At 51.4% G+C, this 17,089-nt stretch overlaps 1 protein-coding gene across 1 annotated transcript in view; it reads left to right on the forward strand.

Moving 5' to 3' along the window:
* Nucleotides 1-17,089, forward strand: part of clmn (calmin) — a 149,390-nt gene that overhangs the window by 69,519 nt on the left and 62,782 nt on the right. Inside the window, exons 29-36 of the mRNA XM_033026453.1 lie at nucleotides 839-2,906; nucleotides 3,550-3,692; nucleotides 5,095-5,397; nucleotides 6,229-6,402; nucleotides 8,376-8,526; nucleotides 8,965-9,123; nucleotides 9,927-10,064; nucleotides 15,102-15,203. Of these exons, the coding sequence (XP_032882344.1) occupies nucleotides 839-2,906; nucleotides 3,550-3,692; nucleotides 5,095-5,397; nucleotides 6,229-6,402; nucleotides 8,376-8,526; nucleotides 8,965-9,123; nucleotides 9,927-10,064; nucleotides 15,102-15,203 (3,238 nt within the window). The remainder of the gene's footprint in view (nucleotides 1-838; nucleotides 2,907-3,549; nucleotides 3,693-5,094; nucleotides 5,398-6,228; nucleotides 6,403-8,375; nucleotides 8,527-8,964; nucleotides 9,124-9,926; nucleotides 10,065-15,101; nucleotides 15,204-17,089) is intronic.

Consider the following 17,089-nt stretch of genomic DNA (forward strand, 5'->3'; position numbering starts at 1 on the left):
CCCAGACATTGGAGCAAAACACAGGTTTGTGCAAAAGGTGGCCCCTGGTGTTCCCTTGCTGAGGAAGGGCTGTAGGAACTCAGCGGGTCGGGCAGCATCTGTGGAGGGAGGGACAGAGGATGTTTTGGGTCGGGGCCCTTCTACAGGCTGGACACAAACACACCGCAACAGCGGGGGCCAGGGAAAGCGGGGGAACGCCGTCTGAAATTCACACCCATGATGAAGATGAAGGTAAAATGGCTGCACAGTAACTGTGTCCTTTAGAGAGCACGGGGGGGGGGGGGGGGAGAAGGGGAGAGAATGGGAGAGAAGAAGAGAGAAGGGGAGAGAAGGGGGGGTAGAAGGAGTGGAGACAATTTTAAGAAGTATAATAAAGTTTAGCGGGCATTTTACCTACCGGTAGGTCTTCCTGGGTCCTGAAAACTCCAATGAGCCAATCGAAATGCCCGATCAGCGAAGGAGATTGCCTACGGCTGACCTCGACTGCCTGTAACCAAATAGTGACCCCACTCCACTGCACCATGCCGACCAAATTTTACTTGCGGAAAATTTTTCAACATGCTGAAAAGTTTTCCGCGACCTAGCCGAGGCCACGAGTATTCGGGAACTGCCCTCGAGCTTGAAGGAGAGTTCCAGCTACCTCATAGGACCTCCTAGGACCATGTGTCGACCATGTTGCGAGTTTGAAGGTCGAAGACACTCTTCTAAACTCGCAGATTAGGTCGCCCAAGTGGGACAGCCCCTTTACTCTGGAGGTGCCCTCACCAAGGGCAGAAGCTCCCTCCAGTCCGAGCTCCGTCAGCCCCCCAAGATGACCGCGGATCATTGTGTTTTACAGGGAACCCCTGTGGATGGTGGGGTACAGGGAGCAGCGGCGGACTGGCCCAGCAGAGGGCAGTGGTGGGCCGGTGTGGGACGTGACGTCTCTCAGCCCTGTGCCCAGCGCCATGGAGAAAGAGATTGCTGTGGATGGGGCAGCTGGACGGGAGCAGGGGGCCGGGACAGTGAGCCAAGGTCCACCCACACCAGCGGTCATACGTCCAGCGGGCACCGGCTCCCCTGGGGTCGTGGAGGACCTCTCCAGCCAGTTTGGAGAAGATGCCACCATGAATAAGCCGAGCAAAGGTCACCACCCAGCTCTTGGAGAGCATCAGAGGGACAAGGACAGACACATTCCCTATGGATCGGCCCAGCTTCCGGCCCCAGGGGACACGCCATTCCTGTCCGGAGACTGGGATGGGCAGAGAGCTCCCTCACCGGAGAGCTTGGGCTGGAGGGAGCTTCTGCCCGTGGCGAGGGCACTTCCAGAGCAGATGTCACAGAGCAGGAGATACCCGGGCCAGGAGATGGTCCTCCCTCCTCCAGCGGGAGAGGATGGTACGGGGACACCCGGGGTCTCCAGTGAGGGGCAGTGGGGAGCAGAGGCGGCAGGAGATCAGGGTGAAGACATTACCACCACCACCACTGGTGAAAGACGGCAGGAGTTGCGGCAGGAGGCAGCTCTGGCGGTGGGAGAGGCTCGCAGAGCGGTGGGGTGGGCGGAGGGGCAGCTGACCAGGGGGGTTGACACCAAGGTCCCAGGGGGTTGGCACGATCTCCCCGTGGCCGTGCGTTTGGGAAAGGCGGGGGGGAGAGTCAATCGGGCAGCCGAGGCGTCAGTGGCGAGGGAGGTGGAGGGGCTGGGAGCGGGGCGGGGGCCGGAGCCTCTGACCCCCACCGAGCAGGTCTACCCAGGAGAGACTGCCCGTGAGGAGTCCCAGGAGCAGGGGGCAGGGATCTCCCTGGCCGGTCCACTCAGGCCATGGCAGAGTCACAGCCTGGCTCCCAAGGAACACGGGGAGGATCAGGAGCCATCCCTAGGGCCCGGCAGTGAGGACGGAGGGGAGAGTGACCAGGGAGAGGGCAGACACCCGCTGGCATGGAGCTCTGTGCCGGAATACGGGTGGCCTAGCGGGAGGTCTGCACCGCCGGCAAACATCCCTGAGATTCAGCGGGAGCAGGTGGGAGAGGCTTCTGGTGAGGTTCTACCAAGCTTGTGGACAACGACCATTTGTCAGGATAACCAAGGGGTGAGAGATGACATTGGTGAGACTCCAGCAGACCCATGGAAGGCCACCACTTGTCAGGACAATGAAGAAGTTGTAGACAACATTGGTGAGGAATCACCAGACCCACACTTGGCCATCGTGGGTCAGGGCAACGATGAAGTTGGAGACAATGTTGGTGAGAAATTACCAGACCTGTGGGCACCAACCATGGGTCATGGCAACAAAGGCATAAGAGATGATGTTACTGAGATACCAACGGACCCATGCAAGGCCGGCATGGGTCAGGACAACAAAGGTGTCAGAAGCCATGTTGATGAGATACTACCAGACACATGGAATGCCACCATGAGTCCCGGCAACAAAGGGGTTGGAGATAATGTTGGTAAGATACCACCTGACCCATGGAAGGCCACCACATATCAAGGCCACCAAGACATCAGAGACGTTGGTGAGACATCATCAGATCCATGGAAGGCCACCATGAGTCAGGACAATGATGGGGTTGGACACAACATTGGTGAGACACCACCATCCCTGTGGGAAACCACCACGGGTCAGGGCCACCAAGGGGCCAGAGACTTAATTCCCGGCACAGTGAGCCTGTACCGGAGGGACATGGAACTGGACATTAATCCGCAGCGGGCAGTGATTCTGGCCTCAGAGATGGGGATGGAGGTGATGGATGGTAGCAGTGAGAAGCTCGGCGGGGAACGCCCAGTCCAAAGTGTTGGCCTTGTGCCATGGAGCCGGCACACTCCGGAATGTTCCCAACCACCGAGGGAGTCTCCCGACACCGGCCACGTGACCCATCACCCTGCCAGAGATGATTCCGGAACACCAGCGGTGACGGCAGAACAGGTAACGGGCTTTCCCCTTAGAGTCACACAGCACAAAAACAGGCCCTTCGGCCCAACATCCATGCCGACCAAAATGTCCCATCTGCCTGCATTTGGCCCATATCCCTCAAAACCTTTCCTATCCATGTACCTGTCCAAATGTGTTACAATATTGTTATAGTACCTCCTCTGGCAGCTCGTTCCATACACTCACCCACCCACTCACTCTGTGCAAAAAAATTGCCCCTCAGGTTCCTATTAAATCTTTCCCCCCTCACCTTAAACCTATGTCCTCTGGTTCACAATTCTCCTGGGATCGTTCAGAAGCCTGATAACAGAGGGGAAGAAGCTGTTCCTGAGTCAGGTGGTGCGCGCTTTCAAGCTTCTGAACCTTCTGCCGGACGGGAGCGGGGAGAAGAAGGAATGACCGGGGTGGGACAAGTCTTTCATTTTGTTGGCTGCTTTCCCGAGGCAACGTGAAGTGTAGATGGAGTCAATGGTGGGGAGAGGGAGGTGTGAGGGGAGAGGGAGTATTTGGGTGGGTTGTGGAGAGTGGGTGTGAGGGGAGTTTGGGGAGAGGGGGTGCCAGGGGAGTTGTCAGGCCTGTGGGTATGAATGGTCTCTCTCTCCCCTGTCTCACGTTCTCTCCCCATGCTTGTCCTCAGGCTGCCTGGGCCGAGGTGACCTCTGGCCTCTCCCTGCCCAGCACGGAGACCATGGGAGGTCCGGAGAAGGCGGGGATAGACCCAGACGTGGAGCACTCCGCGAGGGAGGAGCTGGAGCAGTTCGAGGGAGCTCCCCAACACAGGTACCACCCCTCCCCTTCCACTGGCCATGTACACCAGCCACAGGAGCAGCATTCCTACCCCTGGTCTTGCCCCAGACAGTCCATGGGAATTAAATACCGAAGGCCATGTTCTATCCCCAGCCTCCACAGCTGAATTCCTGACAAAAGTTACCTTCAATTAGATAGTCGTACAGCACGGAAACAGGCCCTTCGGCCCAACGTCCATTCCGACCAACATGCTCCATCTACGCTGGTCCCATTTGTACATGCTTGGCCCATATCCCTCTAAACTTTTCCTATCCATGTCCCTGTCCAAATGTCTTTTAAATGCTGTTATAGTCCCTGCCTCAACTACCTCCTCTGGCAACTTGTTCCATATCTACTACCTGTGAAGCCACTTTTAACAAAACAATGTCCCTGTAATCCTAGATCCCTCTGCTCTACAACACTCCCCAGGGCCCTGCAATTCACTGAAGGTTTGACTTTGGAGGCATTAAACTCTATCAGCCATTCCTCAGTCCACTTGCCCAACTGATTAAGAACCTGTTGTGATTTTTGACAACCATCTTCGCAATCTATACCACCATCGGTAAACTTACTAATCAAACCTTGTACATTCTCATCCAAATCATTGATATAAACCACAAACACATGTCTAGCACTGATCCCTGAGGCCCACCACTAGTCACAGGCCTTCAGTCCGAGAAGCAACCTTCCACCATCACCCTCTGCATGAAGCCAATTCTCTATCCATTCGGCTTTCTCTCCCTGGATCCCATGCGATCTAACCCTCCAGAGCAGCCACCATGTGGAACCTTATCAAATGCCTCGCTGAAGTTCATATAGACAACATCTGCAGCTCAGTCCTCATGAACCTTTTTGGTCACATTTTCAGAGAACTCAATCAGATTTATAAGACATGGTCTCTCATGTACAGAACCTCGCGAACTATCCCTCATTTTTAGTTCAGTTTAGAGATACAGCGCGAAAACAGGCCCTGCAGCTTACTGAGTCCGCACCGACCAGCGATCCTGACCTACTAACACTATCCTACACACACGAGGGACAATTTACAATTACACCAAGCCAATTAGCTTACAAACCTGTACATCTTTGGAGTGTGGGAGGAAACTGGAGCACCCAGAGAAAACCCACGCAGGTCACAGGGTGAACGTACAAATCAGTACAGACAGCACCCATAGTCAGGACCCAGGTCTCTGGCGCTGTAAGTCAGCAACTCTACCGCTGCGACACCTGTCTATCCAAATGCATTAATGTCTTATATGTCAGAATCCTCTCCAGTAACCACCTCACTGCCTGCAGCGCACTGGCCTGTAGTTCCCAGCTTTTCCCTGCAGCCCTTATTAAATGGAGGCGTATTCTCAGCCCTCTCCCGTGTGTAATAATGGTTGGTTTATCACAGCCGGTCAGCAGCCCTGGAGGAGGAGGCACTGTCGCTGAGTGCCCGGCAGCTGAACGAGGCGTTGGAAACGGCCGGCATTCTGGCAGATGGACAGTCTGGACATGCCCTCTCGTGCTGGGATCTGGTGGAGCCGCTGGGCTGCGCGGCAGAGGATGCGGGGCTGCAGGGCGGGCAGCAGGAGCGCATGGTGCAGGAGGAGCTGCACGCAAGGCAGAGCAGACTGGTGGGGTCACTGCGGGACATTGGAGAGAGGGCTGGCGCCGTGCCGCTAACTGAAGCCACGCTGCCCGCAGTGCAGGCCAGGTAGGTCCAGGTTGCCTGGTTATAAACCGGGTAATCCCACCCGGTCAACACCAGGTCTAGGTTTATTATTGTCATGGTCGCTTCAGTTTATTGTTTAGAGATAGAGAGCGGAAACAGGCACTTCAATCTTGCTGATCAGCGATCATCCCCTACACACTAGCACCATCCTGCACACTAGGGACAAATTACAGGGGACAATTAACCTACAAGCCCGCACGTCTTTGGGATGTGGGAGGAAACCGGAGCACCCGGAGGATACCCACGCGGTCACAGTGAGAACTTACAAACTCCACACAAACAGCACCTGTAGTCAGCATCAAATGTAGGTTTAATTTAGAGATATAGCATGGAAACAGGTCCTTCGGCCCACCGAGTCCACACCGACCAACAATCTCCGTACTCTAGCACTATGTTACACGCACTAGGGACAATTTATTAATACCAAGCCAATTGACCAACACACCTGTACGTCTTTGGAGTGTGGGAGGAAACCGAAGCACCCGGAGAAAGCCCATGGAGGTCACGGGGAGAACGTACAAATCCCACACAGACAGCATCCCTAGTCAGGTTCAAACCCCGGTCTCTGGTGCTGTAAAGCAGCAACTCTCCCGCACTGCCCTCTGTGGCTACTGATTGTGATGCATGTGTTAGATTGTGTGCTCTAACTGTGCCACTCTAACCCCAGGCTGGGTTCAGCGGCCACTGATTGTTACATTGATGTGAGGCTCTGTGCTCTAACTGTGCCATTCAAATCCCAGGCTGGGCTCTGTGGCCACTGATTGTTACATTGGTGTGAGGCTGTGTGCTCTAACTGTGCCACTCTAATCCCAGGCTGGGCTCCCTGGTGGAGTTGGAGCTGGATGTACAACGGGAGGCAAAGGAGCTGCAGGGATTGCGGGAGCAGGCTGACAGGCTGCTGGGCTCGAGTCTGGCCGGCGAGGCTCAGGAGAGGCTGCGGGAGGCGGAGGAGGTGTGGGGAGTGACTGCCGGAGAGATCCAGGACCGGTGAGTGGTACCGAACCAACCTCACGCTTTACCGATCCCCAGGCCAGACGGATAACCCCAGGATCAGTGTGGGTTTGATATAGGGCTGTGGGGCAGTGGGTTTACAGTTTAGTTTGCCAGGTCGTGAAAAGCTTTTGTTGCGTGATGTCCAGTCAGCGGAGACAATACATGATTACAATCAAGCTATTTACAGTGTATAGATACATGATAAGGGAATAACGTTTAGTACAAGGTAAAGCCAATAAAGTCCGATCAAAGGGTAACCAAAGAGGTAGATAGTAGTTCAGCATTGCTCTAACGTGGCAGGATGATTCAGTTGCCTGATAACAGCTAGGAAGAAACTGTTGGAGTCTGGTGGCGTGTGTTTTCACACGTCTGTACCCTTTGCCTGATGGGAGAGGGGAGTGGCCAGGGTGCGACTTGTCCTTGATGAAGCTGCTGGCCTTGCCGAGGCAGCTTGAGGTATAAATGGAGTCAATAGAAGGGAGGTTGGTTTGTGTGATGGTCTAGGCTGCTGTTGTGTTCGATAAATCACTGGATTCAGATAAGAGTTTTGATTCACTCAGTAATGATTACACTACCAAATAAGGCATTTACTCATGTATCCCCGAATATCCCCCAGTGTACTCATAAACCCCCGAGTACACAGCAGAGCACGCCGCAGGGTGTTATGTTCAAGATCACCTGGCACCGTCGGCAACACGGTCCAAGGCTGCGGTTCTCTCACCGAAAGCGCGCCCAACACCAATCTTTATGGCATTTCTTATCAGAGCAGACCGCGCCCGGGGGCGCGTGTGGTCGACCCAACTATTGCTGTTGTTTTGCTCAGATCACCCAGACATTGTTAGGGTACATCTACTCACACATTGCTGTGCTGTTCGCCAACGCTGCCTTTCCCGTGCACTGAGATCAACTTGTTTCCGTAGAACCCGGAATGTATGGCTGCTAATTTCGCTGATAACTCCGTTTCACATTTTAGCTGAAATTGTCACGACAGCTGCGTCCACAACTCACTGCAGTTTCTTGTGGTCTTGGATGGAGCTGTTCACAAACCGAGCTATGATGAATCCTGATAAAATGATTTCTATGGTGAGAGTTGTAGGGGACATGCCAAACTTCTTAACCATTCTAAGGAAGTGTTGGTGTGTTTTCTTGGTCGTTGCTTCAATATGGGTGGTCCAGAAGTTGTTGGTGATATTGACTCCGAGGAATTTGACGTTTTCAACCATCTCTACTTCGGCACTGTCAATGCAAACTGGGGTATGTGTACCGCTTCACTTCCTGAAGTCCATCACTCTCTCCTTTTTGTTGCTGACGTTGAGAAAGGTTGTTGACAACACACCAGGACACGAGGTTCTCGATCTCCTTCCTGTACTCCGTCTCATCATTATTTGATATCCGGCCTAAAATGATGGTGTCGTCTGCAAATTTGAAAATGTAATTAGATTTGCACTTGGCTGCAGTCATGGGTGTACAAGGAGTAAAGAAGGGGGCTGAGAACGCAGCCTTGCGGAGCCCCCGTGTTGAGGATTATCGTAGAGGATGATTTGTCCCCTACCCTCAATGATTGTGGTCAGTTGGTCAGGAAGTCGAGGATCTAGTTGTAGAGATGAGTGCTGACACCAAGTCTCACGAGTTAGGTGATAAGCTTGGATAGTATAAAAGGCAGAGCTGTAGTCTATGAATAGGAGCCTGACGTGTCCCTCTTATCCAGGAGTTCCAGGGATGAGTGTAGGGCTAAGGCGATGGCATGGTCCGTGGATCTTCTGTGGCATTGGGATGATGGTGGGATTGATACAGGACTGTGGGGGCCACATAGAGAACGTGCAAACTCCACACACACTCAATGCCGGATGTTCGGATCGAACCTGTAACTTCTTTAATAGATGTCACTGAGAATTAAGACAACAATTACAGTTGTAAACCTTTGTTGAACGGGAGCTTTTGGCAATGCCGCTGCCTTGTGTCTGCAGGAAGGACCAGTGCTTTGTGATCATGGCCTTCCTCAGGGAGTTTCGAAGCCACAAGAAGGATCTAAGGTCCACCATTGGGAAAGGCGAGCGTCTGATTCAACAACATGCCTCGTACATGGGGAAAGAAAGGCTTGGGCAGCTGCTGACTGAGGTAAGTGTGTGTGGTGGCATGGAAACCTGTGCGGGAAGCTGAGATATTGTTTCAGTATGATGGATCTCTCCGAGTATCTCTGGGATGAAAAGGGATAAATGCTGATCGACGCTCCTAAATCCCACCATTGCTTCATTAGATATTTCACAACTACCCTCGTAGGCAGATAGCGCGGAAACAATGCCCCCCCCCCCCCCCCCACAGTGCGGCGCTCTCACCACCCCTCACCCCGCCCCCTCACACAGTGCGATGCTCCCTCACCCTCACCACAGTGCGGCGCTCCCTCACCCCCCGCCCCCCCAGTGTGGCACTTCCTCAACCCAGCCCCTCCCACAGTGCGGCGCTCCCTCAATACTGTGTCTACCCTCCATTGTAAGTGCCCCAGAGCAGGCTGGCACAGGCTGATGGGCTGAAGAATCTCCTCTTTTGCTGCCTCAGATCGAGGAGGTGAAGTGTGAGTTTGGCACCAAGCAGGAACAGCTGGATGGATTGAGGAAAATCTGTCAGCATCTGCACTCGGAGCTGAGACCGTTCGTGGACACTGGAAGCTTGCCATTCCAGCGGGAGGTAGACGAGCTGGTGGACCGCTGGCTCGATGTAAGTGACCTCGGGCGCTGTACGTGTGGAGTTTGCATGTTCTCCCTGTGACCGTGAGGGCTTCCTCCCACATCCCAAAGATGTGTGGGTTTGTAGGTTAATTGGCCCTCTGTAAATTGCCCCGACTGTGTAGTGAGTGGATGAGAACGTGGGATAACATAGAACTAGTGTGAACGGGTGATCGATAGTCAACGTGGACTCAGTGGGCCGAAGGGCCTGCTGTATCTTCAAACATATCTCTGGCAGCATGTTCCAGGCACCCACTTGCCTCTGTGTAAAAAAAACTTGCCCCATACATCTCCTTTACACTTTGCTCCTCTTCACAGTGGAAGACACCAGCAATGTGCCTGAAATTCAAGAGTCAGGGGTTGGAAGAATAGCAGGTGCAGGTTTACTACGAAAGATAAAGTGCTGGAGTAACTCAGCGGGTCAGGCAGCATCTATGGAGAACATGAATAGGTGACATTTAAGGTGAGGATGCTGCCTGACCCGCTGAGTTAGTCCAGCACTCTGTGAAACGTCACTTATCCATGTTCTCCACAGATGCTGCCTGACCCGCTGAGTTACTGGGGCTGGACACCCAAAAGCCCAGGGACGGCCCCCTGGGGTGTGGTGAGGGAGGGCTGAGGTGAGCGTTGGGGTGAGTTGGCCCGGACCGCAGGGGCTGGAGTGTGCACGACGTGTGTGTGACATGGACTACCCATGTGCATGGTATGTGCACGTTCTGTGTGCTTGCCCTGTGTCAGTGTTCCGTGTCAATGCCCCATGGTGGTGTTCCGTGCTAATCCCGTGTTCCCCGACAGGTGACGGAATGGTTGCAGAGTTACGGCTGCAGCCTGCAGCAAGCCCTGCGTCTGTGGGACGAGCTGCGCGAGTGTGGCTGTAGCGGATGGGCGGCGAGACGGAGATTGGTGCCTCCGGGGGAGGAGGCGGTGCTGGAGGTGAGATCACGCCCCCCAATGCCTGCCCACCCCCCCACCTTTCCCTCCCACAGTGCGGCGCTCCCTCACCCCCCCCCCCCCCCCGCCCACAATGCGGCGCTCCTTCACTAGATGTCTTTGGAATTCATCAAACACAGAACTGCCAAGGTTGAGGGTGGAGTTTTCACTGCACACGGGACACATTAAACACTCAAAGAGTTAAGCTGCCTTCGTTCACCAGTCTTCTTGTTGCTACTTGCAAATATCCAGCGCGTGTTTGAGTGAGAGAGGGACTGTGGAACAGTCTGCTCTCCCACACACACCCGACACACAGTTTAGTTTCACTTTGCTCACCGTCAAACAAGCTGGAGTCTGCTCGGACACCTCACGGTCGTCAGAACAGTGTGGAGTGAAGGTGTCTACCTGGCCGGGCAAACCGCACATGTGGGTGCTGGTGGAAGGATAGGACAGGGACAGTCAGCACCCGATTCACACAGAGGGCAGGAGCTGGAAAACATCCCCGCCACTCTCCGATCCGAACCCCTCTGTAAGTCCGTTATTTGTCAGCACCAGAGGCACTGGGCAATGAGGGCGAGAGAAAGAGAAAGGGAACAAGAGATGTCAGGGAGAGACAGAGAGAATGTGGGAGAGATAGGGAGCTCTCTCTATACAAAAAGCAAGACCAAGACCATACCTGCCTGAACCAGCCATGCAAGTTTAATCATAGATGTTTGAAGTGGATGCCAGAGGAGGTAGTTGAGGTAGGCGCAATAACAATGTTTAAATGGCATTAGGCAGGTACATGGATAAGAAAGGTTTCGAGGGACATGGGCCAAACGCGGGCAGATGGGACCAGTGTAGATGGGGCATGGTTAGGTCGGGCTGAGACGCCTGTTTCTGTGCTGTGCGACAGTATGACAGAAACACTATTTGATTTGCTTGTCCATGTCAGATGAAGCAGCCATTACTGTAACAGGTCAACCTTCTCTCCATTGACAAACTGTACACTGCAAGGGTCAGGAAGCGAGCGGGCAAGATCATCTCTGACCTCTCTCACCCTGGCCACAAACTCTTTGAATCACTTCCTTCTGGAAGGCGACTCCGGACTGTCAATGCTGCCACAGCCAGACATTAAATCAGCTTTTTACCACGAGTAGTAGCTCTACTCAATAACCAAAAATCTGTATCCTCCTTTTGCTCTGGTATTTTATTTAATTCACATGTTTAATCGATAATGTTTTATTATTAATGTTTAATGTTTTAAGTGTCATTCCTAACTGTCACTGTAGGTCATGTTGTCATTTGTGGGCGGAGCACTAAGGCAAATTCCTTGTATGTGAATACTTGGCCAATAAACTTATTCATTCATCCATTCATTCAAGTGAGCTGTAGGCCTTACCACCACAGACTTTATTCCTTGGGAGTGCAGGAGGATGAGGGTGATCTTATACAGGTGTATAAAATCATGAGGGGAATTGATAGGGTGAATGTACAGTCTTTTACCTAGATCAGGGGAATCAAGAACCAGAGGACATTGGTTTAAGGTGAGGGAGACAAGATTTAATAAGAACCTGAGGGGCAACTTTTTCACACAGTGGGTGTATGGAGCGAGCTGCCAGAGGAGGTAGTTGAGGAAGGTACTATAACTACGTTTAAAAGACATTTGGACAGGTGCATAGATAGGAAAGGATTAGAGGGATGTGGGCCAAATGTGGGAAAATGGGACTAGCTTAGATGGGCATTGACTACAAATGGATGACATCACTCACGAGGATAGATTACATACGTCAGCTTCTCCCCTCTCTCAGCTCATCCATACCCTCAGGAAACCTGTAGGAAGGAACTGCAGATGTTGGTTTAAATCGAAGATAGACACAAAATGCTGGAGTAACTCAGCAGGACAGGCAGCATCTCTGGAGAGAAAGAATGGGTGATGTTTCGGGTCTCGACCCGAAATGTCCCCCATTCCTTCACTCCAGAGATGCTGCCTGTCCCGCTGAGTTACTCCAACATTTTGTGTCTATCCTCAGGAAACCTCTTTGCAGCCTCCTCTGTACACAATACCGCACCTAGTTTGTCACGGTCTCCACTCTGTGCCCATCCCCACCCACCCAATCTTTCCTCATGACCACAACATTCCATTGTAAACCTCCTCTTGTCCATTCAACCAGTATTGGTTCATTATTGTCACATGTACTAAGATAGTGAAACTCTGGTCAAATCACACCACGCATGAGTACAGTCAAGCCTTACACAAGTACAACAGGTAGTGTAAAGAGAAAACTATCAGAGAGCAGCATTAGTGTAGTGTTACGTTATAGCGTGAAAGTTACAGAGAAAGTGTGGAGCAAAAAAGTGCAAGAGGCACAATGACCGACTCAGAATTGAGATTTAATAGAGTGGAAGTAAGAGGTGTTATTAGATGCGCTTGGACCAGCACGCAAAGAGTCGTCACACTCCCCTGCCCTCTTGGACTCAAGTTCAATGAGTCGTCGAGCAGGGTGGAGAGAACTGTGCACAGCGCTCTAACTGTGGACTGAACAGTGTTGGAACATAAGAGTGCAAGAACAAGCTGGTCAGCCCACGATGTATGTGTTGAACATGATGCTAAAACTGTTATCTGTCTGCATGTTATACATGTTATACATATCCCTCCATTCTCTACATATCCAGTACGGGTGTCAGGGGTTATGGGGTAAAAGCAGGATAATGAGGTTGAGAGGGCGAGATCAGCAATGATTGAGTGGTGGAGCAGACAGGATGAGCTTAATTCTGCTCCTATGGCTTATGATCTTCTGAAGGAAGATTACAGATAGGGTGGACACTGCCTGGTCCATCACAGGTACTGACATCCCCACTATCGAAGGGATCTACAGGTGCTACCTCAAAAAGGCAGTTGGCATCATCAGAGACCCACACTACCCTGGCCAGGCTCTCATCTTGCTGCTACCATCGGGAAGAAGGTACAGGAGCCTGAAAACCGTGACCTCCAGGTTCAAGCACAGCTTCTTCCCAGCAACACTGCACGACACTAACCTCAGCAACGGTGATCTTCTGTGGACTGTCTTTGGTTGCACCACGGACTTCAGTTTTAGACTATTATGGCTGCCTAGTGTTAAGATTATTAATTAATTGCATTATTGCTTGTTATATATTTATGTGTGTGATTATGTTTGTGGCGTTGTTAAGCTGAAGCAAGTAAGAATCTCATTGCTCTGTTGACAATAGACAATAGGTGCAGGGTTAGGACATTCGGCCATTCGAGCCAGCACCACCACTCAATGTGATCATGCCTGATCATCCTCAATCAGTACCCCGTTCCTGCCTTCTCCCCATATCCCGGACTCGGCTATCTTTAAGAGCCCTATCTAGCTCTCTCTTGAAAGTATCCAGCGAACCGGCCTCCACCGCCCTCTGAAGCAGAGAATTCCACTCACAACTGTGTGAAAAAAAGTGTTTTCTTGTCTCCGTTCTATATGGCTCACCCCTTATTCTTAAACTGTGGCCCCTGGTTCTGGACCCCCCCAACATCGGGAACATGTTTGCTGCCTCTAGCGTGTCCAAATCCTTAACAATCTTATATGTTTCAATAAGATTCCCTCTCATCCTTCTAAACTTCAGAGTGTACAAGCCCAGCCACTTCATTCTCTCAGCATATGATAGCCCCGCCGTCCCGGGAATTAACCTTGTCAACCTTCACTGCACTCCCTGAATAGCAAGAATGTCGTTCCTCAAATTAAGGGAACAAAACTGCACACAATACTCCAGGTGTGGTCTCACTAGGGCCCTGTACAACTGCAGAAGGACCTATTTGCTCCTATACTCGACTCTTCTTGTTATAAAGGCCAACATGCCATTCGCTTTCTTCACTGCCTGCTGTACCTGCATGCTTACTTTCATAGATGAACAAGGACCCCCAGATCGCGTTGTACTTCCCCTTTTCCCAACTTGACACCATTTAGATAGTAATCTGTCTTCCTGTTTTTTATACCAAAGTGGATAACCTAACATTTATCCGCATTAAACTTCATCTGCCATGCATTTGCCCATTTCCCAACCTGTCCAAGTCACCCTGCATCCTCATAGCATTCTCCTCACAGTTCACACTGCCACCCAGCTTTGCGTTATCTGCAAATTTGCTTATGTTTCTATGAATCCCTTCATCCAAATCATTGATGTATATTGTAAATAGCTGCGGTGCCAGCACCGATCCTTGCGGTACCCCACTAGTCACTGCCTGCCATTCTGAAAGGGACCGTTAATCCCTACTCTTTGTTTCCTGTCTGCCAACCACTTCTCGATCCATGTCAGCACTCTACCCCCAATACCATGTGCCCTAATTTTGCCCACTAATCTACTATGTGGGACCTTTACTAATGCTTTCTGAAAGTCCAGGTATACTACATCCACTGGCTCTCCCTTGTCCATTTTCCTAGTTACATTCTCAAAAAATTCCAGAAGATTAGTCAATTATGATTTCCCCTTCGTAAATCCATGCTGACTCGGACCGATCCTCTTACTGCTATCCAAATGTGCGGCGATTTCATCTTTTATAATTGACTCCAGCATCTTCCCCACCACCGATGTCAGGCTAACTGGTCTATAATTCCCTGTTTTCTCTCTCCCGCCTTTCTTAAAAAGTGGGATCATATTAGCTACCCTCCAATCCACATGAACTGATCCTGAATCTATAGAACATTGGGAAATTATCACCAATGCATCCACGATTTCTAGATCCACTTCCTTAAGTACCCTGGGATGCAGACCATCAGGACCTGGGGATTTATCAGCTTTCAGTCCCATCAGTCTACCCAACACCATTTCCTGCCTAATGTGGATTTCATTCAGTTCCTCCGTCATCCCAGATCCTCTGGCCACTACTATATCAGGAAGATTGTCAGTACCTGTGATCATTAAACACTTGACCGTTGCCTCTGGTCTCCTGACCTTTTTCCCGTTGACCCTCGATTTGTGATTCTCTATGGTTGGAGATTGGCCCTTTCATCTTGACTTTTGACCCCTGCCTGGCCTGCTGACTTGATGTCCCTCTCCCTCCAGGACCAGATCCATGGCCAAGAACAGCAGAACTGGAGCTTCCTTGAGAAGGCGGTGAGGATTCAGGAGCTGCTGAGGTGGGAGGAGGTGCCGCTGGAGTTACAGGTAAGAATGGCAGACCACCCACTCCCAGAGGGGTAGAGGAGGGGAGAAGAAGGTGTGGCCTTTGTGGTCTCTGCCCAGAAGTTAATGTGTCGGAAAGGTTTAGAGGGATATAGGACAAACGCAGGTAGGTGGGACTAGTGTAGATGGGGCAGCGTGGACGAGTTGGGCTATAGGGCCTGATTCCGCGCTGTATGACTTGATGATTCTATGAAATGTAAAAGCAGAGGGAGGGATGTGGGTGTAAGGGGACGTGGAGGGAAATTGAAAAGGAAATGGGAGATGAGTGCACGGGGGAGCAGCGGGGTAACTGGGGGATGTGGGTGATGGTGGGAGAGACGTGTGCGGTCTTTGGACTTGTTTTCTAATGAGTTGGAGGTGGTGAGGGTCAGTCTGTGGTTCGGCCACATGCTGGGGCGGTGTGTAAGACAAATGCATTGGCATTGGTTTATTGTTGTCACGTGCACTGAGATAGTGAAAAAGGTTGTCAGTGCGCTATCCAGTCAACTCACACCAGGCAATTTATCCGTGCAACGTTTAAAGGAGATGCAGCCACGCCAGGAGCTTGTTCATCCTTTCCACTTATTTTTTAGTATGCCTAAATGTATGTTTTAGTGTGGGGGAATAGGGGGAAACCGTTTTCAGTCACTTACCTCGACGGAGATGTGACTTTTCTCTTTGTCGCGTCTTCACCCCCCCCCTCGCGGCCTAACAACTGGATTGGTGCAGCCTTTCTCGGAGACCGGCCCGGACTTTAACATCGCGGAGAGGGGCAATCCCTTGCCGGGGATCGCCAGACGAAGTGCTCTGACTGCCGGCCTGCAGACTATAACATCGTGAAGCTGCGGTTTGCGGAGTTTCTAGCCGCAGGCGTGGACTTTCCATTGCAGAGCCTGGGATCCCTTGCCGGGGATTGCAAGAAGAAGTGCTCTGACTGCCAGCCTGCGGCCTATAACATCGTGAAGCCGCGGTCTCCAGTAAGAAAGATGCCAATTCGGGAACTCCAAGTGTGTGCTCCGATCCGTCCCGACGTCGGAGTTTCGATCATCCCAACGAGAGGGCTTGTACATCGGACCGTCCGTAGTGGCGACTGCGGAAGGGTCATGGCCCCGACCACTGGTGAACAAAGGAGGAAGATTGACTGAACCTTATTGCCTTCCATCACAGTGAAGAATGTTGATTCCACTGTGGTGGATGTTTATGTTAAATTCTATTGTGTATTGTGTTCTTTTTTTATTGTATGGCTGCATGGTAACTCAAATTTCACTGTACCTTAATTGTGCATGTGACAAATAAATGTGAACTTGAACCTATTTACACAGTGGGGGCCTGGAACATACTGCCAGGGGTGGTGGTGGAGGCAGATACGATAGTGGTGTTTCAGAGGATGGTCTTGGCATTGTGAGCCGAAGGGCCTGTTCTTGTGCTGTACTGCTCCATGTTCTACACCACACATGAGTACAATAAAGCCATGCACAATTACAACTGGTAGTGCAAAGAGAAAAATATCAGAGTGCAGACTATAGTTACAGAGAAAGTGCAGAGAAAGGAAAGTGCAACAGCTACAGTGAGGTAAGCTAGAAGATTAGGTTCATGAGGTTAATTCCCAGGATGGCGGGACTGTCATATGTAGATAGAACGGAGCGGCTGGGCTTGTATACTCTGGAATTTAGAAGGATGAGAGGATATCTTATTGAAACATATAAGATCATTAAGGGTTTGTACACGCTAGAGGCAGGAAACATGTTCCCGATGTTGGGGGAGTCCAGAACCAGGGCCACAGTTTAAGAATAAGGGGTAGGCCTTTTAGAACGGAGATAAGGGAAAAAATTTTCACGCAGAGGGTTGTGAATCTGTGAGATTCTCTGCCTCAGAGGGCGGTGGATTCT

Source organism: Amblyraja radiata, chromosome 9, assembly GCF_010909765.2.
Source record: "Amblyraja radiata isolate CabotCenter1 chromosome 9, sAmbRad1.1.pri, whole genome shotgun sequence".
NCBI classification, from domain to species: domain Eukaryota; kingdom Metazoa; phylum Chordata; class Chondrichthyes; order Rajiformes; family Rajidae; genus Amblyraja; species Amblyraja radiata.